We start from the raw sequence: 25,399 nt of genomic DNA, 5'->3' as shown, positions 1-25,399 counted from the left end.
AACAGGACAATTGCAAGACAATGTTGCATGGAAGTTTCAAGAAGTACCCGTCCTCAAACATCCTTAAAAGACTTACGAGTGACTTTTGATGGCGCTGCAGAAGCTTACCCTATTTTTTACATCAGGTTGACAGCTTCATGAGAGAGCAGAGGCAGTGGTTCCCCACTGAGGATAGCCAGGTGCCCCACTGAGGATAGCCTCCTCACTATTACAAGGGGAGGCGGCGGATTGGATGATCCAGCAATTTGATTCACGGGCCAGATCCATACAGACTTTAAATGGTTTCATGTGGGCCCTGAGACGGCGGTTCGAGGATCCATTCAGAAGTGACAAGGCTAAGGCAGCCATCCTTCAATTGCGCCAAGGCACCGTTAGAAACTAGGCTGACTCTGGTTCCCAGAGTCTCTGTAGAGATTACAGCTCTTGGCCGGGGTGCAGACCGTCATAACATAAGCAAAGCTACTTGTCCTTGACTCCAGCTGCGCTCCCAGCCCGGACCTCACAATGGGTGGGATTCTCACCATTAAGTTATGTGCACATGATCATCACACATAAGCTCATATCTGTAGCTTTCATCACATGAGTTTTCATCTTAAAGCACAGTACACTGTAACTAGGATCCAGGTGGACTAACAGGTGGTCTGAGTCTAGACAATGTGCAGCTTCATGAAGCAGAACCTGTGCAGAACTGGGCATACTACTGGCGCTAAATAAACTTCATGCTCTACGATTTTGGACTTCAGTACTTATTCCCAAAGGGATTAAAATGACAACACAATTTTATTACAAAATATTGTTTTTATTACTCCAAATATTTTCCCTTCAAGCCCTGGAAACCAAAATTAACACACATGCTTAAAAAATGCAAAAGCAAAGGTAAAATGTTTTCCTCAATTCACAAATGTTATGACATGAAAATGTTAAGACCTCCATTTCAATATAGTTACTTTTCCTGACCCATTAAAAATTCTATTAGGAAAATCTGAAGTACTTTTAGCTCTGCTGTTTATACTGTCCTCAAAATACAGCTCTTTAAAGGAACAAAATTAAGGTAACGAAAATACACCTCAAAACCCACATTGGGAGAATATAATATGGATTTAATTCTAGAAAAAATAACGCTATATAATGTGGGAGTAATAGAAAATTCTGTTTTTGACGCACCGGGACTGTGTTCCTACAGGGATTTATGTGCACTTAGGCACATTTCTTTCAATTGTGGCCTGGTTTGTGGGGAGCAAGGTTTGGAGAGATGAGGTGTGCTCTTCTGCATGGCTCTTCTATTCCCTTTCAGGTCTTCTCATGGTTCCCTTTTGTTAAAACAGTTTCCTAAAGTTTATATTCTGAAGAGCTCAGATGGAAGATTCCAGACCGGGTTTCCCTGCAATCAAGGCTGGAGAGTCTGAATTGTGCAGTGTTGCCTGTTGCTTCTGCCGTCGCTGGCACTCCCAAAACACCATCAAAGGGCTGACCAAAGCCAGAAGCATTAACACGATGAAGCCAATATTCACCTAAAAGAAAAGAAGTAGATGAGGAAATAAGGCTGCAGCTTCTAACCACCTTCCCTTATTCATAAGGTTGCCACCCTCCAGGTGGCACTGGAGATCTCCTGCTATTATAATTGATCTCCAGCTGACCAAGATCAGTTCCCCTGGAGAAAATGGCTACTTTGGATTATGGTCTCTATAGCATCATCCCCTGCTGAGGTCTGTCCCCTCCCCTCCCCAAACCCTGCCCTCCCCAAGCTCCACCCCCCAAATCTCCAGGTATTTCCCAACCCAGAGCTGGCAACCCTACTTATACAGGGCACTATTGGCTGTTGTTATAAAAGACTCTGTAGCTTCAACCAGAAACTTCACAATCTGAGAAAAAGACATACCCTAGTGAGATACGCTGATGTGTCTTTGGCCTCAGAGCCTTTGTAAAGCACAGAAGGGAGCAGGGCAGTGAAACAGCACGCCCTGCAGTATGAAAGCTTTGGGACTGGAAGAAACACTAATAGATTCGACCTTTGCCCTGTTCAACAAAGCAGTCCATGCTTTCTGTTGCTATATTTCAGATGCCAACTTCTAGTTCCTGTCACTGACCTCAGGGACTCTGCAGCTTAGTTTGAGGTTCTGGTATAGCCACTTGCTGACAGAGTTGTTAATCCAGTGGAGCTGATTCACGTATGAAGCTTCCTTTATCTGGTGGAAGCTGGGGCTCATTAGTGATTGGTTATGTAGTGCTTTGAATGTGTAAAGTACTTCCCAGATTTAATCCTGTTTGTCCCCTCAGGATCTACCTGTGAGGCTGACCACCACTAACAGCCATTAACAGAAAGAAAACTTGAGACTTGAGAGATTGTGAGTTGCCCATGGGATTGCCTGCATGGAAAAGTCACTGGGTTTTTTAAAATGCCAAAATCCTAAAAGTTAAGTTGATACGGCACAGGAAAACCCTCCACTGACAATTTAGGCTGCACAGGATCTACCTGTGAGGCTGACCACCACTAACAGCCATTAACAGAAAGAAAACTGAGACTTGAAAGATTGTGAGTTGCCCATGGGACTGCCTGCATGGAAAAGTCACTGGGTTTTTTAAAATGCCAAAATCCTAAAAGTTAAGTTGATACGGCACAGGAAAACCCTCCACTGACAATTTAGGCTGCACCAACAGCACAGTTCATGCTGACCCTGTGGCACTCTTCTTCTGGCCAAGCAGACAAAGGAGAGACAGCAGTGTTCCAGTCAGAGCCTGTGGGAATGGAATGTGCTGAACGAAGTCCTTCCCCAAAGCCTTGTGCAGCAGAGTGACACAAGAAGGAATTCACTTAATTGATGTGTACAAAAGTGCATTGTGGCAGGTATAGCTTGCCAGGCATAAGAAGGAAAGGCTGTCCATACCAAGCTGCTACTTTCTGCCATTAAAGGTACAGAGGTTCTGTCTGCCTTTGCATCTGATCACATTACTGGCCCAAAGTCTATCAAAATATATCCATGACTGTGGAATAATTTAAACCCAGGTCTCAGAGCTCCAAGGCCACTACAAGACAAGGGCTGGGATCCATCAGAGTGTTTCCACTGCCAGAAGGATTTCTACCCACAAAGGACACCTTTCTTGACTCCCTCCTCCCACTACAGCCCAAAATGACCCCTGAAATACGGCTCCTGGGAGTTTCCTTTCCCCCAGGGATCAGCACTGAGGGGGGGGGGGCATTTGGGGCTGAAGCAGGAGAGGGGAGGCAAGAAAGTTAAGGGCAGAAATACTTGTGTCTGTGGTGGAACCAAGCCACTGCCTCTCCAAGAGCCCTTCCCTCATACAATGTGGCACAACATTCAGTGCCCTGCAGAGAAACACACTCCATGGGATTCAGACACTCACATAAAAGGGATCTCCCTTCAACGGGCCTTTGATGAGAGTGAAGCAGGGGTACTGCAGAAGAGCCACCACAGCCGAGAGCCCCATCACAAGACCATAGAGTTTCCCAAAGTGTTCCAGAGGAAAGCTGCCAAGGAAAAAAGGAGAGACCTTGTGGTGAAAGTGAGCAGGCTTTTCTAAACCCCCCTCCCCTTTGTTGAGGCCTGCCGCCTTCTGCCCTTTCTCTATCTCGCACCCCGACCTTTTGCCTTCTGTGTTCGTTTTCTTCCTCCTCACCAGGAGAAAAAAACAGCAGATGCTGCACGGCTAGTAGGGTCAAGGAACAGGGCAGAACATTTGTTTGCAGCATCTGCATCAATATTTAATGGCACCTGCACTTCCAACATCAACAGAGGGCAAAGACTTCTGGGCGTTCGACAGATTCAATTCAGTAAGTTATTTCAGGGGGGGACAGCTGTGTTTTAATGTAACTGAACCAGGAAAGGGATGTTCAGATCTACCCCCTCATATACCAAGAAGAATGAAGGGACCAATTTTACACTCATATAAGACTGAGTCTTCAGCTGTCTTGGATGTTAAAAATTCAGAAAAGATCTGGGGTGAGGATGCCAGTGGTGATATCTTTTTCATTATATTCAGCAGCATCACTATGACCTTACAACATCCACTGCACGTGCACCTGTGTGCAAATGTGCTGATGGCCAGCATCCAGCAACCCTTTCCCATTTTCCCCAGCTTTCTGCATGAAATTATGGTATATCCAAGAAGCTTCTGTGATGGTTCAGAGGCCTCTAAGATTATCATGTGGTGTCCTGCTCCCCTTTCTTTCCTGAACTACCCCTCCCCCCCAAGCACCTGGATGCTTAGGCACAGAGTCCTTGCATCCATGAAGCCAGCTATTCCTGGATTAGATGGATCCCTTCTAGATCTACGGCATAAATATGTAGTGTATTGATTCAGCTGACACCTAAGGAACCTCTGGGAATGACAATTCTATGAAGGGACAAAAGAATCTTAGCTCTCTCACAAAACAATTCCCATGGTCCATTTGGAGAAGGCAAGGTAGTTAACATCAACTGGAAGCAGGTTTGAAACCAACTTCAAATTATTTTAAATATGTTGTGTAGCTACATCATGAGCCGCGCACTCCTCTTCTTTGTTTTTGACTGTCCCTTTCTCTTTTCCCATGTCTAATTCCCACCTCCTTCCCAATTTTCATTAAGAAACCCATTACTCACGCAACAGCTAAAAAGGCAGCATTGCCTCCATACAGAAAGGAGCGGCTCAGAACCTGCAGAATGAAGGTGGCATACTGCACAGGCAGCACTGGAATGGAGGCGCAAATGGAGAAAGCCATGCACTGCAGCACTGTGATGGCCAGCGAGAGCACACAGGAGCGCAGGTCTGCGAGAGAGTCTGGCACCCCTGAGACAAAAACAAAAACACAGCCAGTGAAAGACCAAGGCACTCTGAGGAGGGATGGAAACTTCCACAACTCACAAAGGACTAACCTCGAGAACTCCCCTCCTTTTTCTGTCCACGCTTGTGACGATCAAGAATAAGCCCATTCCAGGGGGCACAAATGACTCCACACAGCTGAGTAAAGGCAAAGGCATTGGTGTAGTTGCTCACTGTTAACCAAGAGAGTGAAGAGAATATGACCGTGAAGTCCCGCCAAAGAGGCCTTCCCAATTAGAACGAACATCTGCCAATATATTCATACTTACATCCCATATTAGATTTTAAATTTAGGTCAGGAGGGTTCAAAGTCTGTACTCCTGATCAATTATGGGCCTGACATATCTCACTGTTTCCCTCCGAGACTCTCCTACTCCTGCGCGCCAACCTTTACCTTAATAAGTAACTCTTAACCATATTTAAATGTACAATCCCCTTTAATGCTTGCTTATCCTAAACCAGGGGTCGGCAAACTCATTAGTCAAAAGAGTCAAATATCAACAGTACAACAATTGAGATTTCTTTTGAGAGCCAAATTTCTTAATCTTAAACTATATAGGTAGGTACACTGTTTATTAACTTAATAAACTTTAATTAAAGTTTTAAGTCTTAATTAAACTATAGGTACACTAAATAAAACTTGATATCATACTTAATAGTGATCTTAATTATTGATAAAAATTAAATTGTAAGTCCCTGCCATTTCCCCCTCCCCGTTTGGAGTCCTCATCTGGAGGCCTGGTCTACCTCCATAAAAGCCTATTGGTAGACCTGACCTCTGGCTGAGTCCCATTGGGAGGCCAGGTCTACCCATTGGCTTTCTTGGCAGTAGACCTGGCCTCCGAAGGCCCATAGAAGCCAATTGGTAGACCTGGCCTCTGAAGGGGAACTTTTTCCCCTCCTTGGAGTCCAGGTCTACCGCCAAGAAAGCCAGTGGGTAGACATGGCCTCCCAATGGGACTCAGCCGGAGGCCACGTCTATCAAAGGAAGCCCGCCCCGCCCAACAGCTGATAGGCGGGCGGGGGGGGGCAGGAACAGCCAAGACGCCCACCCAGCAATCACACGGATAGAGGGGAGGGGAGGCTTTAGCCTCCCAACCATTGAGGACAAGGGAAAGGGGGACCTGGCCATTCTCCACGGTAGCGGGGGTGGGGGAGAGACAGCGTGCCCGCTCGCCTGCTCTCTTGCGCTTGCTCTCTCTCTCTCTCTCAGGTGCGCTGGCTCCGCAGCCCGGCTGCCGGCACGAGCAGGTGCGAGAGCAGGGGCTCTGAACCAAGTTCGGAGAGCCGCACTCACCGGGCCAAAGAGCCGCATGCGGCTTGGGAGCCGCAGTTTGCAGACCCCTGTCCTAAACCTACTAGCCTCTGTATCTTCACTGGCTCCTATTAGATCATAGAATTAAAAAGTTGAAAGGGGCCAAAAGACCACCCAGTCCAACCCCCTGCACTAGGCAGGATGGCCTAAAGTGTCCCTGACAAATAATCATCCAACCTCTGCTTAAACATCCCACAACATTTCTGGGCAACTGGTTCCACCACTAAGCTGCCCTTATTGTTAAAAACGTTTTCCTAATATCCTGCCAATATCTCCCCACCTGCAATTTAAACCTATTATTACAACTCCTGTCCTCCACTACCTACTCCTCTAATGACAGCCCTTCAAGTACTTAAAGAGAGTAATCACATCTCACCCAACTGTTCCCGCATCCTCTCAGTACTCAGTACTACCAACTGCTCCAACATGGGGTTGAGGGTCCCAATGAAAAGATAATGGCGTAGCTGCATCACTGACAGCCACACCAGATGCCAGAAAAATAGCTTGGAGCAAACACAGCTCCAGAAGGAAATAACGGCTGGCTTCTCGCTGTTTGATGCAACTCCAGGATTCCCTAGAGAAAAGAGGGGACAGTGAGGGTTAAGGCTGAATTGATCACATTCTTTTATTAACTGTGCCAGCATAGATGTCACACAAATAACTCAAAAAGAAAAAAAAACTTTCTGGGAACAGAAATTATTTCACAACCAATATGTGTCATTATGAAAAGTATCAAAGTAAAAATAAACTGCCCTGAGCATATTACTGCTGGGAATCTTGATTATTATGCTCCTTCAGGAATGCTAATTTTGCAGTGGGGATCCTTTACTATTACATCGATAAATATACTTCTATATGAATGGAAGCAAAGTTTGGATTTCATGTTATAACAGAAATCAGGTGGCTGGTCAAAAAAGCCATGGGAAAGATGAAGTGATGGATAGAAGAGGGCATGAAAGGGGAAAAAGCTCAAGACCAATGGATCAAGGCATTTCAAAGGGATAAAGGAAAGAAAAGGATAGGAGAGAAAAGCAAAGGGGTTCAGAAAGCAGATGGGAATGTTTTCAAGTCAAGGCAATACTGAATATTTGGTGGGGGGATGCACTTGTAAAGGGGTGAAGCAAGAAAGTGCCATGGTTTCTAAGTCCAGGAAATATTCAAGGGGGTGTGGAGCTGGGGCCCCATAAGGTTTTACCTATAGGGTGGCTATGTGTACAGGATACTACTACTGAATGCTGGTTCATAAGATATAATGTAAAGTTTTAAAAATCCCCTTCTGCATACATTTCCCTAAACACATTCCTAAAAGCTCCAGCATACATGAACCATCTTCATGCATATGTGAAAGGGCAGATGCTAAAACCAGGGGCAGATAGAACGGAAGTCCTGCTTACCCCTCAAACCTCCAAATCAGGGCTAATAATAAACACTACTGAAGGACACTGGAAGGGAGGAACTCCAAGGCCATAGCCCCAAACAGCTCAACACTCGAGCAAGGGACCTCTCTAGAATCAGGGTTTCTTTACAAATTTTTTCAGAGACAAAGAAAGATTAGGGAATATGATGAAATGGCGAGGGGGAAAGAAAGGGGGAGGATCAGGGCTGTCACCTAGTTACTTTATTTCTGTAGAGAAAAGCTTAGGGAATGCAATCAAATGTGTAGACAAAAATGTGGAGGATGAAGCCAATGGACAAAGCTGGAATTTGAACTAACTGGGGGCTGTGCAACAAACTACTGTTAAAACAACCCACATTTTATCATGACATCTCAAAATATCCTAAGCAATACTGATAGCTAGATTTCGCAGGAGGAGAGGATTTAATAGGAATTGATTTCTTTTCTTCTTTCCTGATGCCTTGTATTGCCTCGTGCCCTCCACTTCCCAAAGGAAGAAGAAGCTGCTCTGACTTCTTCGAGGAACCTCCCCTTCTGCACTGCTACACGTTCCTCACAGATCACTTGGGATGAAGAAGAACGAGCTTAATACTTGTGGCTACTGATAATTAATCCCCTCCTTGTCTAGATAGCAAGGAATGGACAGAATGCAAATCCTGCTAAACCCACCCATACTGCTTGAAAGGCAATGCCGGAGCCATCAGTGATGAATCATGAACTAAACCTTTATGAGCGTACATGCACCTGTGCACATTCACAGGTATGTGTGCACTCAGGAAGGCCATTTATAGAACATACAAATTCCCAAATGCAACAGTTAAGAAAAAAGTCAGCCACTTCCAACACCAGGAAAAGAGAAGCTACCAGGCCAAGTGGGTGATATTTCTCAAGCCTCCATCAACTGCCCACCCATGAGGTCTCCTAAAACTACAAATGCCAAAAGGTCATCTTGCAAGAATATTCCCAGTATAACATTCCAGGCTACCAATAGGTGAGACGCTGGGAGTTGCGTGGGACAGTTTTCCATTTTTTTAAAAACCAGGTACATAGGACCACAGCACAGGCAAAAGGTGAGTTGAAGCCTTCTTTCCCCACCAGTCTCCTAACCTGAAACAGTCCTGCAGAGTCACAATTTGCCTCTTTGTGGCAAACATACAGGTTCTGATAAGGACCTGTGTAAGGACCAATATCTTTACCCCAAAAGGGCAAACAAGAGGCCATTTCAGGTTGGGAAAACAGTGTGGGAGGAAGGCTTAAGCCACCCTCCACCCCATACAACAGTCCCAATCCAAATCAGGTCCTTCCATGCCTGCCTTCTAAAAAGGAAGAAAATGCTTGGGATGTTCATCCCTACAACTCCTTGCATCACATCTGCTTTGGGCCTCAATGGCTAGATCTTGGGAAATCATCTGTACCTTTGCCTGCAATCACTTTGGTGGTGAGATGTTCCTCCCCAAGCACTGAGTCAGCATGCAGTGTATCTGAGTCATGCGTTTCATCCTCATCTGAGCTCTTGGGGCAACGTTGTTCCTCATAAGTGCGATATGAACAGGATCTCCTCTGACAACTCACTCTGTAGACACAGGGAATGTAACTGACACTTTCCCCTACTCACTGTGAGGTCTTATTTCCCCACATACAAACAGCTAAAGCACGAGATAGGCAGAAAAACAACGGTGATCATAAAGCCAAATAAATAGAAATTTCCACAGAATACATAAACTATAGATAAGAAGAAAGAACTAGCTTGAAAACAAATAATCTTCCTTAACTGCTAACTACATTCACAACAATGAACTAACAACCATCTTCTCTTTCATTCCTTAAGACAAAGCCTTCAATTTGTATTTTTGGTTGCAAAAGTACTTTTCAAATAATGAGATGATTTAAAATCAATTTGGGTTTCAATCTTCTGAACATTTATTTGGAAGTAAGATCCCTTAAGCACAGTGAGACTTAAGTTACAGGTCACATTTTCAACATAATGTGTACTTTGGCCTTGATGATCAAGAGAACAAGCAGATTCCAGTGGAGCTGAGAAGCTGTGGATGAAAAAGTTTCAACAAGTACAGAAGCAAAAGCCACTTGGGGGTGGGGTGTGTATGTGGAGCAGGGAAACAAAAGGGGGTTAAGCTGTCCATTCTTCCTACAAATTGCTTCTTCACTCCTGATGGGTTCCTCAGAAAGCAGCTTTTCCTCTTCAAGCTGGTAGCCAGATTAGTTGTGTTCATTTGTAAGTAATATATTTTGACCCTTACTTTCAAACAAATATTCATAGGATCGGGCTGTTCACAATAGCTGCTTAAACTGCAGCCTGATTAAAACAAGGGATCCAGTGTAGGGTGGCAGAAGATGCTATTTTCCCAAATCAGTTCAGTGAATGACATGAGGTCTGCTTTTAAATTTAAGTATTTCTCATGATGCCACAAAATGGCACCTCAGCCCTTCACGTTAGACTTCTTAAATTGGCCTTGGCATGGTGCTGATTGAAAAGGTGCCCATAGAACATAGTTTTTGTGTAAACAAAGGTGTGAAACTATGATTGCCAACCGGCCATAAAAATAGCTTGACTGTTCTTGTGCCTTTAAAAATAAGCAGGTTATGCTTTTCACAACATGAAGATAAACATCAGCTGTTAATGACGGCACATCACACTGCTGTTAAAGCACAATAGTTGCCAGTTGAAAAGTTAGCAACCTCCTGTCAATCTGGCATTTACAGACACTACTTGAAGCAGCATTTGGAAAACTGGGAATTGTTTTAAAAACACTAACTCATTAAACATTTGAGGGTTGTGTCTAGCTCACCGAGCTCTAAAGAGGCACTATGCTAGCCTGAAAAAGGAGGGAAATGGACAGGAGGAAGTGGGGATTTTAGAGAAGAGACAGCTGAATATGAAATACAGGGGCAAACAAACTTACCCATATGTATATCCTGGAGGAAGTGGGTAAGGAATATGATGGCGGGGCATCAGAAAGAAAGTACGGACCAAGTGCCAGGCACTGCAGGCGGAGATGAAGAGGAACATGGTATTCAGCTTAAGGCCTTGCTCATACAGCAGCTGTGGGCAAACAGCACAAGCTTGAGGCATCATACTTGCACTATGACTCTGCCATCAGTATGCTCCAGTCAGAAAGGCCATAAGACACAGTGAGGGAACTGCCTCAGGTGGTGGACAGGTGGTGGACTTTAACTGTCATTAAAAACAGCAGACAGATAGCTCTGACCAATGGGGAAGGCACAGTTCACAAGAAAGCACTGCTCTGTTAGTCCGTGTGGACAGCCAGTGTTACTGAGGGTTTTCAGGGATTACTATGACTTAGGGATACTGAGGCATGAGTTAGGGAAGTAATGTAATTATGCACTCATGCACATTGTACAGTGCCTTAGCTGAGAATAGAACTTGTGTGACTTGATGTCAAGTGTTTTGCTTTAACCACAACTTCCAGTTTCCTTTCAGAGGAAATCACACTAGTGAGCTCCATTCACTTCCTGCTTTTACTGCATCCCCACGTTTTTCTCTGTCACATGGCTGGAGCTTCCTCAGTAAATGTCAGCTGAGGACTCTGTCTGCTTGTTTCTACTTGGATTCTCACCAGACCACCTAGTTGATATCTGGGCAGTGATTGCCTTCCACCATGTGTGTGTGACCTATAGTATTTGGTGCTGGACATATCTCAAGTGATCCCATCAAGAAGCTCTTGTGTATACTAGTTTCATTAGAAACGTTCAATTGTGTGTGTGTGTGGGGGGGGGGGGGAAATCAGTCAGTAAGTTCAAGGCAAGGGGTAAATTTTGTGATTGGTCAAGAAATACCAAGAAATACTGCAAGAAGTCAGAAACTAAGGACTCAAGACCAGACAACAAGGCATGCCATTTACAGTCTCCTTCCCGTGATCCTTTGTTTTTAAAGAAAAGCAGCCTCAGATGCCTGCAGGTTTAAATAAAGTAATAGAGATGTTTAACGTTTTGCCTTCCTGCCATTTCCCACCCAGGGGTGGGGGAGTGTGCCTTCCTTCTCTTTTCCCATACATGGGGCCATTCTGATCAGACTAATAGCAAAACGGAAAAGGTGTATGTAGCCTCCTTCCCTTTACTGTTTCTTTGCCCAAACTCAAAACCACCCAAGGAAGAAGGCTCCTCTCACCAGAGGTGCGGCTGTGGCAGGTGGGCAGAGAGACACAGCAGGAACTTAGAGAAAGCTGTTGCTGAGTCGGGAAGGGCTGGTGTGGCTGAAGTTAATTGCTCTGCTGTTGGCTGTTGAGGGGTGGGGCTGAGAGTATTTAAGAAGGCTCCTCTTGCCAGAGGTGCAGCTATGGCAGCTGGGCAGAGGGTCTAGGCTGGAGAAGACCATTGCATGGATCACTTTGGCTAGGTCAGGGTGAGTCAGATAAGGCACAAGTTGCCAGGCCCGACAAAGATGAAAGAAGGCCATCCTAGCAACATTGTTAACTTGAGTCCCCCAAAAGAGGAAGGCCTCCAAGGTTACTACCAGACACCAGACAGAGGAAGATGCATCTTGTTGAGGGCTGGGATTTGATTTGCCTGATCTGGCTCTCCCTGACCTATTTACAGGACCTCCATTTTTGATGGATTTAATTTCAGTCAGCTCTGCTTTAATCATCCCACCATGGCCTCCACGGCCTTCTTAGAAGAAGTGCCTTTACTGTGGAATACCCTCCTCACAGAGGCTCACCTGACACCAAATATATGTTCTTTTAGGTCACACATGACACCATTTTTATTCTCTCAAGTGTTTTAAAACTTCCCTACAGTTCTTTTTTAACTAATGCACCCATATTATTTACACTTTTTGCTGTGGCTTGCGGCTTTTTGGATGCCAGCTTTAGGGATTTTTGATTTCATCTTTGAAAGACAGATTCCAAAAGGGTTTGTTTGTGTACAGTAACTGGAAAGTTAATCTGAATTCGATAGTGGAAAGAGACAAATGTGGGACAAATGTTCTCATGTTTAAATTTTGGTGGTTAATCCAGAGTTAATCCAGGGTTTTTAAAATATATAATCAATGCTATAAAGATTTATTGAGTCCCTTGGTTATCTCCCGGAGGACAAGTTTACTCCTTTCACATTTGCTATAGATGGAAAGAGGCCTGGCAGTGCCTGGAAGATTCAGGTGGTGGTATACTGGGCATTATTTTGGTGCAGATAGCAGAGAAAACCCATCCACAGGAAAGAGCAGGCACCCACATAGGTGGCACGCAGCACGGGTGGAACAAGAGTGAAATTCGCTGCCTGGGATAAAGTCCAGCAGAGCATTCCAGCCCATCCAGAAATCCACTCTGTCCAGAGTCATGGGCAGGCAGCGTGTGTGACCCACATAGCAAGCATGCAAGGTCCAGGAAGTGGGGTCACAGCATCATGATTTGAAATCATGAACTATGAACTGGTTGTTAATCCAGGTTAGATTCCCCCCACCCCAAATGAAATAAATAATCTACCAAACACTCCTATTCTTCCTTCAAGCATCTAGGTCAGCATTTCCCAAACTGTGCTCCATGGAGCACTTAGTGCTCCACGAAACATCTCCTAGTGCTCTGTGAAGAGATTAGAAAGAAAAATACTACTGTCATCCAGTTTACTATATAGGTGCTAGGTGAAAATTAGTGCTCTGTGATGAATTTCTCTCCTGAAAAGTGCTCCATGACTCAAAACGTTTGGGAACCGCTGATCTAAGTGATTAACAGGAAGAGTGTGTCAGACAGCATATGAAATGGTTGTAATGCTTTTTTTCTAAACAGAAGACATTTCTGCTGGATCTTGGACAGCTTTTGGAATTTCAACCCCCCCTCCCCCCACCCCGGTGGTGTTTTCCCTTCTCCCTGCATCTACAACCTTCTATATCATAATCACTCTCCTCTCCTTCACCCACCCTTACATCTTATCCACCTATATTTTACCACCTGGCCAGTTTTTGACCAGCCTATTTGTTTCAGTGCCTAACCCAGCTGACAATTCAGACCAATTAAAAGCCAGGTATTGACTAAACCAGGACTGAAAAGGGAAGAAGAGACAGGATGCCTTGACTAACTAAACCTAGATTCCCCTTCCCCAGCACAGAAGATGGAGGTTGGGGTGCTTCTAGCCTCTATGTCTGGCCTCAAGACTCAGCACCCTAAAGGCAACACTGTCAAAGCACTCATCCCCTTTGATATGGAAAGTCTGCAGCAAATTCTGGTTAGTATTTAGAAATGGCCACATACCTTTATAATGAGAAATACAGCAGAGGAAGAATCAAAAGCTCCATTATAGAGAGTGATAATGGTTGAACGATGTTTTCCAAACAGGTTCCCAACCTGAAGATACAGATGAAACATCACATGAAACTGATCTCTTCTAGGTTCCTAGGGTGGTCATAGCAAAGAGACTGTATTCTTGTTGAGCTTGAACACCTTACAGTACACCTCACAAAAGAATGGTTGTGGAAGATGGAACTGTTAAGAAGTCAAAAGATGAAAGCAACCCACCTCACCATCCTCAAACAAACATCCCCCATTCCCAATATTTCTTTCCAGCCTTTGACAGTTTTACATTTGAGGTAAAAAGTCAAAAGGGCAGCCCCACCTACTTCACTTTTCAATGACTTACAAGGAGGAGACTGGAGGCAAGAAAATGGCACCCACTCTAGAATGCAGTGTCCTATACTTCATGGTGAGGATGGCTCTAACCAGGCCCAGAGGCTCTCATAAACTGTTCTTCACCCAGAAGCCCATCCTATCCTCTCCCCTCCCCCACAAGGATGTACAGGGGAAGGGTGTCAGACCTGCATGTTGGTGAGGATAAGGAGGATTCCACCGACAGAGAGGAAGGACAGTGCAGGGAATAAGATCATGGCAGTGGCTGCAAGAAAAAATAAAAATCACTGCAGCAGCAGGAATCGTCAGAGTCACAGGCCTATCTTGTTCACAGCACAGACACAGCTGGACTTCACATCGTCATAAGCCACACACACCTTCAATCTACACATACTAAATCTACACAATGGCAGTTTAAATTTACATGCTAGCCCAAGTAACTGTAAAAGGTAAAAAACCTTTTTCTGATCTTCAACAATGGTTGGAAGTTCTAGCACAATCTTGAGAGACCTGCACCAGTTATTCCTGAGAACTGGGCTGACAGGCATCCAACAACATCCAGAAAGTGATTAAATGCTCTTCTGAAGCAGTATTCCTTTAGCCACTGGACTCCAGTGTGATTTACCCAGCACAGAGGCAGTCCTCACTACAGAGGAAGCTGAGAGTGTTCACACCCACCACCCAGTCCTGGTTTGAGCATGCAATTTCCCAGCACATCTGGACACCTTGTGCACATAGGTCATCCTCCACAGACACAGATGAGCCTGGTAATGTTCTCACACATTTACTACATATCAAGCAGGCCTATCATACACTGTGAAATGCTAAACAATTAAAAGTTATTTTCACCGAGATCCATCAGCAAATTAGCACACTGTTTTGCAGGATGAAGGCTAACCTGGTCCCACTGCCAAGGGAAATAAGCTGTTAAAAATCTCTATGTCCAATGCCTAAGATGTAATGCATTATTTTGCAAATTGAAACAACTTGTCTTCTGCAGAAATGTGGATCGTGGCAGAAATAATGCTATCGGCTGGAGATCAGTTGAATTAGCAGGAGATCTCCTGCTACTACCTGGCAGTTGGCAACCCTACATCAGGGCCCTATGGGACCTTCAGAAGTTCTGCAGAGCCTGTAAAACAGAGCTTTTCCACCAGACCTACAATTGAGGGCAACCACAGGTTGTCATCGTTACTGGCCTCCCTCTCCTCTCCCTCGGGGCTTCTGATATGAGGATTTGGCTGCTTGGCCGGGTCTCCAATGGCCCTGTAATTATATGAGTACCATCTTGTTAACTGTATTGAATGGTTTTATGATTACTTATGAATTTTAGATATATATGATTTTATTATGATTGTTGTTACCTGCTGTCAGGTAAGAGAGAGGAATGAGGATCTTCAGTAGCTGCCAACACTCTGGTGTGAGCCTAACTCAAGAAGGCCCAGAGCACCCTTCCAGCCCCTGGCTGCTTCTTCTCCCAACAGGGCATACTTTCTAGGTGACCAAATGAGGGGAAATTGTTCTATTTGATCCGCTGGAAGCACCTGGGACCCGCCCACGACGAATGGGTGGCCGCTCCCCATGTGGCGGCTCCCCGCCTGGTTCGAAAGTTTCACTCTGCCTATCCGGACAAGCCTCGTCCACCCGGTCTCGGGGGAGGGGGGCCTTAAGGGGGGCAGAATGAGAGGGTCTGTACGCCTTTGCCTTGTGTGTTCCCCCCCCCCTGGACTCGTAAAAGCAGTCCAGGCCTTTTGCCTTTCCTTGGTTCAGGCGCTGTGTCTAGCAGGCCCCAGATTGGAATGTCTCTTCCCACGTCCACCTCCCTTGCTCTCTCCGACTCCCTCCCGCCAGCTATGGCCTTGGTAGGCAGATAGCAATAACGAGCTTCCTGAGGTCTTTGATGTTCCTGTACCATGCACAATTATCTCGTAGATTCCCATAACATACATTTGACATCTGCTTCCCTGTAGGGGTTATAATTCTGTCTTTGTGAGATTGTGAGCACTTGCAACTTTACCAGTGTCAGGTCTATACTACCCTGAAGCTTCCAATAAAGTTCTTGTTTCTGCATGACCGTCTGAGCAAGTGATTTTATGGAGTTTGCACAGGGAGGTTGGGAACCCTCACACCCATGGGTCAGGAATGACCCGGTGCTTGCACAGGGGACCTTTACCTTTACACAAGATACAGGATCCTTATCATCTTTTGCATTTAGTCTCCTGAACTTTGACATAGGAGGGTATGAGCTGAAAATTATCTTTAGGTGAAGAAACTTTATAGACTGTAATTTGAACCCTAAAAAGTAACCACAAAAGAGGACGGCTCTAAATCCACACACACACACACACACAATGGGGCGGAAAAGGGAAGACATCACAGTAGGAGTACCCGCTTTTTCCCTTAGTGAAGCTTAATCTCCCCCTTCCCCAGTTCCACGGCCTTAATCCAGGTCAGATACCCACACACCACTGCTTTACAGGGCCAAATTAAATACAGAGATCTGTCCTTGGAACTCCAAGATCATATGCAGTTCAGTCCTAAACTGCTGCAATGGGGTACTCCCAGTAATCAGCTGTTTACTTTACAAGTTTCCACCAGGGGCCACTACTGGTCACATATAGGGCAGGGAGGGCTCAATTCGAGCAAGCACATGCACTATTATTCTAAGATGACTGCAACAGTCCTAATGTGCTTTTCTAATAAAAACAAACTGCAGAGGGCAGGTATTGATAAATGCCCTGACCACAAGGCAAGAATAGAACTCAGTCCCTAGATGCTCTTTGGTGCATATTTGGCCTGGAGCTATTCTTCTTAAAATTTACTATCAATCCCACACGTGTCCAGCCCTTCCACCAGGAGTACTCACCTTCTGAGGAAAATGCAATAAGGAGGGTGCCAGTAGTGTAGAAAGATCTGGAAGACAAAGAAATACCCTGAGCTATCGACTGGGCATTGCTGTGGACATGCGGGAAGCCAGGTGAACTACTGTCTCCCATTAGACAAAGTGAACATTCACCAGGTCCCATCCTTTGGCAGACAACTGTGAGAACCGGGGCAGTGGAAGAAAAGAAACAGTTGTTCAGAACTGAGGGAACAAGTGAAACCAGGAAATAAATGGGAAAAGTTGACAGGAACCTTGCTGAAGAAGATGATACAAGGATGAACTTAGAAGAACAACAACAAAAAATCAGACAGAAGAACTGGGAGCAGAGATCTGAAGCAGTACAAAATGTGCACTCAATTCTGGTCTCATTTGTCTTTGTTAATTCTCTAGTTTAGTTCCAGTTCAGGCACTAATTTGTCCATCACGTCAGACCTGTTGTCACTGGGAGGGGGGGGAGCACCAAGTCTTTCCCTTGGGTACTCTTCATTTATATTTACTATTTTAGCATTTTATCGCTAAACTACCACTGTAAAACAAAAAAATGGGGGGGGGAGATCAGTTTCATAGCAGGGTTTTTCAGACATCAGGGCCACTTCGTTAATTACAAATTAAAGAATCCTGCTGTGGGGCTGGAGGGGGCTGGTAACATATTTCAAAAATACACTACAGCCAATTACAAAGCAGCATTGTCAGGTGGGAGGGACTCAGAAGCTCTGTATTTCACTGGGGATGCATAATTGATCACAAGGTACTCCTGGAATATCTTTGGGGCAAAAAGCCCCCATGCATAGTTTTGAGAATTCGGATCAGAAAACTGTGTGTCTGCAAAGCGGCAAACCCAACTAAAAATTCCAAATCATGAATGGCCTGAGAGGACAGAATTATTCGAATTCTCAAACACTCTTTTTATATTGATTAGCATATAAGCAACATAATTTTTTTTAAATGGCCTCCTGGCATTGAAATAAAAAATAGTGTCATTATATAACTTACTAGTACGGTCATGTTTAAAACATCAAGTATAGTTCTGGTTACTTCATCTCAATAAGAATAACATATTGCTGGAAAAAAATACAGAAACTAAAATGATCAAAAGCTTTTAATTACACATGGCTTTTAGTTTAGGGAGCCCATGACGAAACACAGCAGAAATCCCACCCACCCCCTGCAACATCTCCCCCTCCAGGACTGTCCATGCTTTCAGAGGCTTGAGCAGGCTAATTACCCAGCCCTTTTTTGGGGGGGGGGGGACTGATTGTGTCATCATCAGGCTGATATCTGAGGGATTTTTCTCTTTTGGTTAATTTACAAAGACATATTTTTCTGTATACCTGGAGAGCTCACCAAGTATGAGAGGCCCCTACTTTGCCTCTGGGTGGTCCAGCTTCATTGACTCTGTCATCTGCATAAGGGCAAGACAGTTAATAATTAGCTACACTGATCGCTAAAGAGCATGTGATAGAAGCTTATATAATTATGAATAATTGGACAGAGAGGGAGAGAATCTTTCCTCCCTTTTTCTCTCCCTCTAAATAATTGAGCTTGGGAACACATCCAATGAAACTGACTGGCAGAAGCACAGACAAAAAGAAACAATTCCTTGCTGGTATCAATTTAGCTAGCAGCAATAGCCACTGCCTTAGATAGCTTTTTAAAAGAATCAGATTCATGGAGGAAAGGTAAAATGGAGCCCCCAGATACAGAGGCAGTGTACCTCTGAATGCCAGATCTTGGAGAGCAAAGAAAAGAAGGACGTTTCTTGCATGTCCTGATCATGTCTACCTGGCCTATGCAGGAAATAGAATGCCAAACCTGATGCATCTTGGTCTTGTGCAACAAGACATTTATTGGGACCTGGGTTTCATTTTTAGTATGATGATACTCATGGATAAAAGAATCCAGTTAGGGACCAAGACCACATCTCTTGCTTTTTGGAACTCTTGACAGCCTGGTCCCCACAAACAATAGCTGAGGTTGCAAAACTGTTCTTCAATTTTTAAGTCTTCAGACTGCTGGTGGGAGGACAGCATGACAGAAAGAGCCTCCAAGAAAAAAACATTCTCTGTACATAGAAAATGTACATGGTAGGGTGAAGGGTAAGACAGAACCCTTCTTCTTTAGCTACTACTTGACTATATATGGGAATTAGGGGTTTTTCTTATACAGAAATATTTAATAATGCGAAACCCCCCCCACCTCCAGATTTCTAATCTGAAGAGTTGTAATAAAAAATGAGGCAAATTAGGCTTCAGTTGCCTATTTGAAATACTTCAGCGATTCCAAATCAACCCACCGTATAGCTTTGCATTATCCTTGTTTGAAAGAAAGATGAGTCATAAGCCAAAATGCAAAAGTCTGGAGAATTAAAAGAACATGTTTCGCAGTTCCTTTCTGTCCTTCACTTGTCCTGTGGTTTATGAGGAAATAGTGTCTCTCTAGGGTAAGAGCAGAGTGAAGCCCTTCCTTACCAATCTCAAAAGATCCTCCCAGATTTCCAATTACTGAATGATTTATTTTGAACTAGTTCCTAGTTTTTGTGTTGAACAGTTCAGTGCAAGGAAACTGAGAGATTTTAGGTTTGAGTCTGCATCTGTGAAAATACAGTCGTGAACCAATGCTGGGGGATTAGATTCAGTCTAACACCCTGCCAGGATGCTTTAGCCATTCTCATTGGCCTTAACCCTTGCTTCAAGCTCCACCATGATGCCACAATGGGAACATGACAAAGATACTATCTTCCTATCAGCCTCATTGCCCATCTCTCAAAGGGGTGGGGGGATAAGAATAAAAGTCATGGTTCATCCAGTTGCTAGAAGGACACGTTAAACACATATTGAAAAGCTACATCAAGAAAGTAACAAAAACAATAATGAAGCAACAGTATCCAGCATTACAATACACCAGCAAGGCTTGGACACCTGGGGTTGGCTACTTCTGGGACACTACCCTGAAATTAGAATCCATCTCTCCATACTCAAAAAGCTCAGACAATTCTCACGAGAAATAAATTACCTATTCCAGGTATCTGATTTATATCAGGCGTGCACAACTTACAATCCACCAAGCTGAATGCAACTCATCAGCCAAGTATAGTGCCACAATAGAAGCTCAATAAAATCTACTCTTAACTGCCCAGTTGCAAAATCAAGAGATCATGAGCATCTGGAAATTGGGCTGCCTTTGACCTGGAGGGTCACATGTTGCAAAAAGACCATCTCTAGCTCCTGTGGACAGTCAAGAATGTCCGTAAAAGGATGCTCCAAATTCTCCCCTTACCCAGGGAACAGTGTGAATAAAATAATGTATTTGCTTCTTTTTTCCATAATGGATTATAATTTTACTGTGTAGCTCCCACCACTTTATCTTGAGAAATAGTGGTTTCTGGATTCCTTCCACCAGGACACTGTCCACATATTTTCCCAAGTATATGCTCATAGCCATAGATGTCTGAATTTTTGTTTGTTTGTTTTTACAAAATGAATGCTGACTTTCAGTCCCAGGATGTTGAACTTGTTCAGCTAATACAAACTTCAGTAACTAAAACAGTGTAATCACAGAATCGCATTTCACACACAGCCCTGAACATGGCAAGAAATCACTGCAGGGCAGGGGCCAATAATTCCCCTGTGACACCACCAGTATTATGAAAGTGCCTCAAACTTACCCTTGTATACGTTGGTTTAGAGGGCCAAAGGCCTTCTCACTCAAGAGCAGACTTGACACTGACCTTTGATCCCTTTATGTGTTGAGATAGGCATTTCTGGGAGAAAAAACACTTGCACAACTCCAGTGACCTGATCTCATACCCTGAGAGAATGAGAGGAGGAGTAGGGAACTTAATGCAGCCACCTCAGCATCTTCTCCACATGGTTAATTAGTCCACTCACAAAGAGCTGCATGACTTTGCCCATTCCATTAATATACTCAGCCAATTAAGGAACAAACTGCTGTGACAGCAAGTACCATTTCCTGGATTATGATCACAGGAACCCTTGAACTTCCACCCCTGTAGGCTGATTAGTGCGTCAATCAGAAACAGAACAGAGATCAGATGCCTTGCTGGTACAAATCAACATGGCTCCTCTAAAGACAACAAACCCAATGACCCCCTATTTACACTCTTCCCCCAGAAACAATATGGGGGGGCATTTCAGGCTGTTGTGGGAGGCAGGAAAAAAATCACATTCTATGGGGGAGCAGAAGTCCTGGCACCTACGCAAATGCTAATGTGAATGAAAGCCCATGGGGGGGGGGAGATGCAGCTGCCATTGTGTCTGCAATAGTGAGAATCCTTTTAGAGCCATTACAATAATGCAAATTACATATGTGCAATCTCATATGGATTGTTGTTCATATAAGTGGCACAGCAGCAAAGGACCAACAAACCCACTGGTGACTTTGCACTCTCCCAGAAGTGAGTATGCATTGGCTATGGGTGATGAAACAAGCCCAAGTAGTGGTAGGAAAGGAGGATAAGGCATACCTTTCTCGCAGGCCAGAGTCCATTACCATCACTACAAGTAGAGCCATGATGGTATATGCTGAAACTGCAAATGGACACCCACACCTACTTTTGTAATTTTCCTCAATACTACTAACACAGAATTCCTAAGCAGTGGTAGGGGTGGCTCAGTGATAGAACATCTGACTTGCATGCAGAAGGTCCTAGGTTCAATCATCAGCCTCTCCAGTTAAAAGTATCAGCTGCGTGTGTGTGTAAAGTGACATTAAGTCACAGCTGACTTCTGGCGACCCCAGCAAGGGGCTTTCAAAGCAAGTGAGAAGCGGAGCTGGTTTGCCATTGCCTTCCTCTGCGGTCTCCCAAGGGCCTTTCAAGGCAAGTGAGAAGCAGAGGTGGTTTGCCGTTGCCTTCTTCTTCAGAGCCGTGCTTGGAGGTTCACCCTGCTTAGCTTCTGAGATCTGACAAGCTCGGGCTGTACCATGCTGCCTTCCCCCCCAAAAGGATCAGATAGGCAATATAAAAGACCTGTACCTGAGAAGCCAGACAACTGTTGTCAGTCGCTGTAGACAATAGTGACCTTGGCAGACCACATCAGCATCATGTGTGGCCAAGCAGTAGAAATGTTATATGGCGGTTATGTGACAAAGGGTGGTGAATTTGGATCCAGGGGCTTCAGTTTGTATCTTAGTTGTGAACTTACAGGATGGTCTTCAGCAGCTCTCACATTCTTTCAGCCTCTGTTCTTCATCCAGAATGTGAGAACAACAATTATCCACCATGAGCATAACTAAGAGGAGGAAATGCATCAGGGTGGCAACAGATCTAATAAGCAGTTCACAACAGCATCTTCTGTGTTGATGGCAGAACACCACCAAAACCCTAATAACCACTACCTATGAGAGTTCCTGGCGATCTAAAGTAATCCATCTCCTTGTTTGAAGTGCCAGCTTAGGGGCATGATTGTGAAGAGTGGGCTGTGCGCATGCCATATATCTACCAGATTCACCATGAAAATAAAGAATCTGATATCTGATCCTGAACTAGGCATCTTGGAGTTAATTTACGACTATGAAATGGCATGTTTCTACTGTTCCCTCCACCCCACCTGCTCCAACATGGAGAACAGCTTAGAAAAGTATGAGGTGGGAACTTTGGCCAATGGATGGCTTTGGGGAAATCAACATTAGGGCTGAAAGGGGATTTTGCACAAATCCAAATGGAATCAGATTTAAGTTTGGAATTTAAAAAAACATGAAATTTTGAAATATTATCCTCAGATACTCTTTTGACTGACAAACACCTCCATGAGTTCAATACATACCATAGGTAGTCTCCAACTAGCAGCACCAGCAGATGAAAAACTGCAACTGTCATATGTCTACAAAGTGATGTGAGCAGGCATTCAATGTCCTGATCACCTTTCCCTGGATCCCGCAATTCTTAAACATCTCCCTCTCACCAATTTTGCTGATCTCTCCTCCTGACATTTCGCTTTGCTACTCCAGCTCTTACTAAAATATTTAATTGGGGGTGGGGGTTGTTCTTTAGAAACACATTAATGCAAAGCAGGCACGTGTATTCAAATACATATCTGGAGTAATGTACCCATACAAGGAACTTGTGTTTTAAACACAGCCCAAAGACTTTATGAGAAACTGGCAGCTGTTTCTATTCTGCCTCCTTTGGGTACAGTGTTCCCTGACAGGGACAGCACGCTGCACAAAAGTATGTGTGAAGTTTAGTGCTAAGTCAAGATAAAGTTCTCAGTAACCCGGGGCATATCAGAAGACTTAGGAAGCTGTCTGGGTCTTCAAAGATAACAGGCATTTATTATTCCCACTGTCTGTAAGCCTTGATAGACTGAGGGAAGGAATGAGAGGGGGAAGGGGGGAGTATGGAAGAGAATTTCTGACACATTTTGTTCTGCGTATGCCAAGTGAACAGGACTTCCTCTGTCCCTTCCAAATGAAGGGAACTTTTTGACAAGGAAACCAGACTCTGAGGGGAAATCCCACCGGGACTGCCTTCCAGCAATCCCAGAATCAGGGGGCACAGAAAGATCATCTTTTCATCTTGAGTCACCAGTTCTTTGTAAAAAGCTCTTATTTTAAGTACTCTGTGTCAGGATGAAAGCCAATTGGTTCAACTTCTCTCTTCCTAGTGCTGTGGTGATGGGATTCACCACATTCAAATTTCTCCCTGCCACACATCTATTAAAGGTGCAGGAGCCCTATCAAATCATTTTCTGGCAGTCCTGTGTGGCTCCATGGGGCAGAGATCTCTGAGAAGGTGAACAAGGAATTGGGCTGTACTCAGCACTTACATGGCAATCAGACGGGCTATGGTGGTGCCAAAGCGGTCAAAGATGTAGCCTGTGGGGAAGGTCATAAAGTTGTTCATGAAGGAGCCAATAGTGAAGACGAGGGAGAACTGCTCATCCTGGGCACGGCAGCCTGCAAAAGGGAGAGGGAATTTAGACACAGATCCTAATTCCATATGGCTTCTATGCATTAGTCCTCAAGCCCATAGTTACTCTGGGTAAGCCTCCATCTCTACCTTTGGTCTTTCCACATCATCTCATCCAAATCATCTCCAGCAAACCCTAGTTCTATATTGTTTATAACTAGAATTTGCTTTCTAAATGAGAGATAAGTTTCACAACCACTATATCAGCTGTGCTGGGATTGGTTGCGGTTACTTAATGGCACGAAAATGCATTCTGCCCATCTTCAAAAGAACTCCTTGCTACTACTTCAGATGTTCTAGGGCTAAGCCGTGGCACCGAAAGCCTGACATGTCCTGGTGAGTATCTGCCATGACAGATTGTGTCCATACCAAGTCTCATTTCCAGCCTTCTATCCACAACACAGCAGAACCAGCTATCCTTCCACGTCCCCAAACATTCCTGTGCTGTTCCTGCACTTTTGCAGTCTACAAGCACCAAAAACAGCACAGGAATTAATACAAAGCCACTGACTTGGCCATGGCAACAGTCATGCTAAAATGCTTACCAGGGGGAGTACATATGAGGAAGGAAAGGACTCCAGCTTGCCACTGGATAGGGAAATCAGGATTCCTTCAAGTAGCTCTCCTTGCAAGGAAATCTAGCTTGTTGACCATTTACAGCTGCAAGCTTGGTGGACAGACAAGGTTCATAACTCCCAGCTCATCCCACATATCTGCGCATAGTGATTAAACCTGAGCTATTAAGAGTCAGCTTTGTGAAATATTGGGAATCAGGTAATATTCTGTAAATGGAAGAATGAATTATGAAATATAATCAAATTGACATTCTTTTTGGTAATCAAATTAACATTCTTAAAAAGAGGGAAGGCTATATCTCAATTGAATATAGTTTGTCAAACTTTCTTTTCATAAATTGCTCAAGTGATGTAATTAAATGGAGTATAAAGATTTCAATTGACTATTATCTTTATCTTCATTTATTTTGTAATCTTAACTCAAGGTTGTTGTTTTTTAAAAAATTAAGAGTTAGTTGAGAAATAAACCACTGCACCTCCACTCTGCTTCTCTGGCCATACCTTCATTCAGTGTGGAATTTGCTGTCTGATTGGCTATTGGCACACACAGGTCCTTGAAGTAGTGCAAATCCTTGAGGACAAAGACCAGGGATGCCCATCCAAAAATGACACCTGCAAAGCACATGCACTCCGCCAGACCCGAAAACAATGTGGCCAGACGTTTGGCCTTCCCTGAACTTAGGTGGTCCATGGCATTGAGGTCACTTCCCTGATGATCCTGAGGGGGTTCCTTTTGTGACCCTGCAATCACAGAGAAAATGCATAAGTAATAAGACTGTTTTAAACACTCTTGGAAATCTACGACAGCTATATCGGAGTCACAGTCTGGGCCAGTAGTTCATATGTTTCTAAGTTAAAGCCAGCGAAAACCCTCATCCACCTCCGAGGTA

At 44.3% G+C, this 25,399-nt stretch overlaps 1 protein-coding gene across 1 annotated transcript; it reads right to left on the bottom strand.

Moving 5' to 3' along the window:
* Positions 1–1,208: 1,208 nt before the first annotated feature.
* SLC43A3 (solute carrier family 43 member 3) lies at positions 1,209–25,200 on the bottom strand. The gene is made up of 12 exons (XM_056850831.1): positions 25,011–25,200; positions 23,792–23,921; positions 16,989–17,035; positions 14,311–14,387; positions 13,751–13,843; positions 10,451–10,590; positions 8,945–9,102; positions 6,537–6,707; positions 4,872–4,991; positions 4,599–4,785; positions 3,364–3,487; positions 1,209–1,511 (listed from the first exon to the last, which is right to left on the bottom strand). The coding sequence occupies exons 1-12, from the start codon at positions 25,198–25,200 to the stop codon at positions 1,353–1,355; spliced, it is 1,596 nt and encodes a 531-aa protein (XP_056706809.1). The 3' UTR covers positions 1,209–1,352.
* Positions 25,201–25,399: the final 199 nt, after the last annotated feature.

This window comes from Euleptes europaea, chromosome 6, assembly GCF_029931775.1.
Source record: "Euleptes europaea isolate rEulEur1 chromosome 6, rEulEur1.hap1, whole genome shotgun sequence".
Lineage (NCBI taxonomy): Eukaryota > Metazoa > Chordata > Lepidosauria > Squamata > Sphaerodactylidae > Euleptes > Euleptes europaea.
This window is presented reverse-complemented; position numbering and strand designations above follow the sequence as displayed.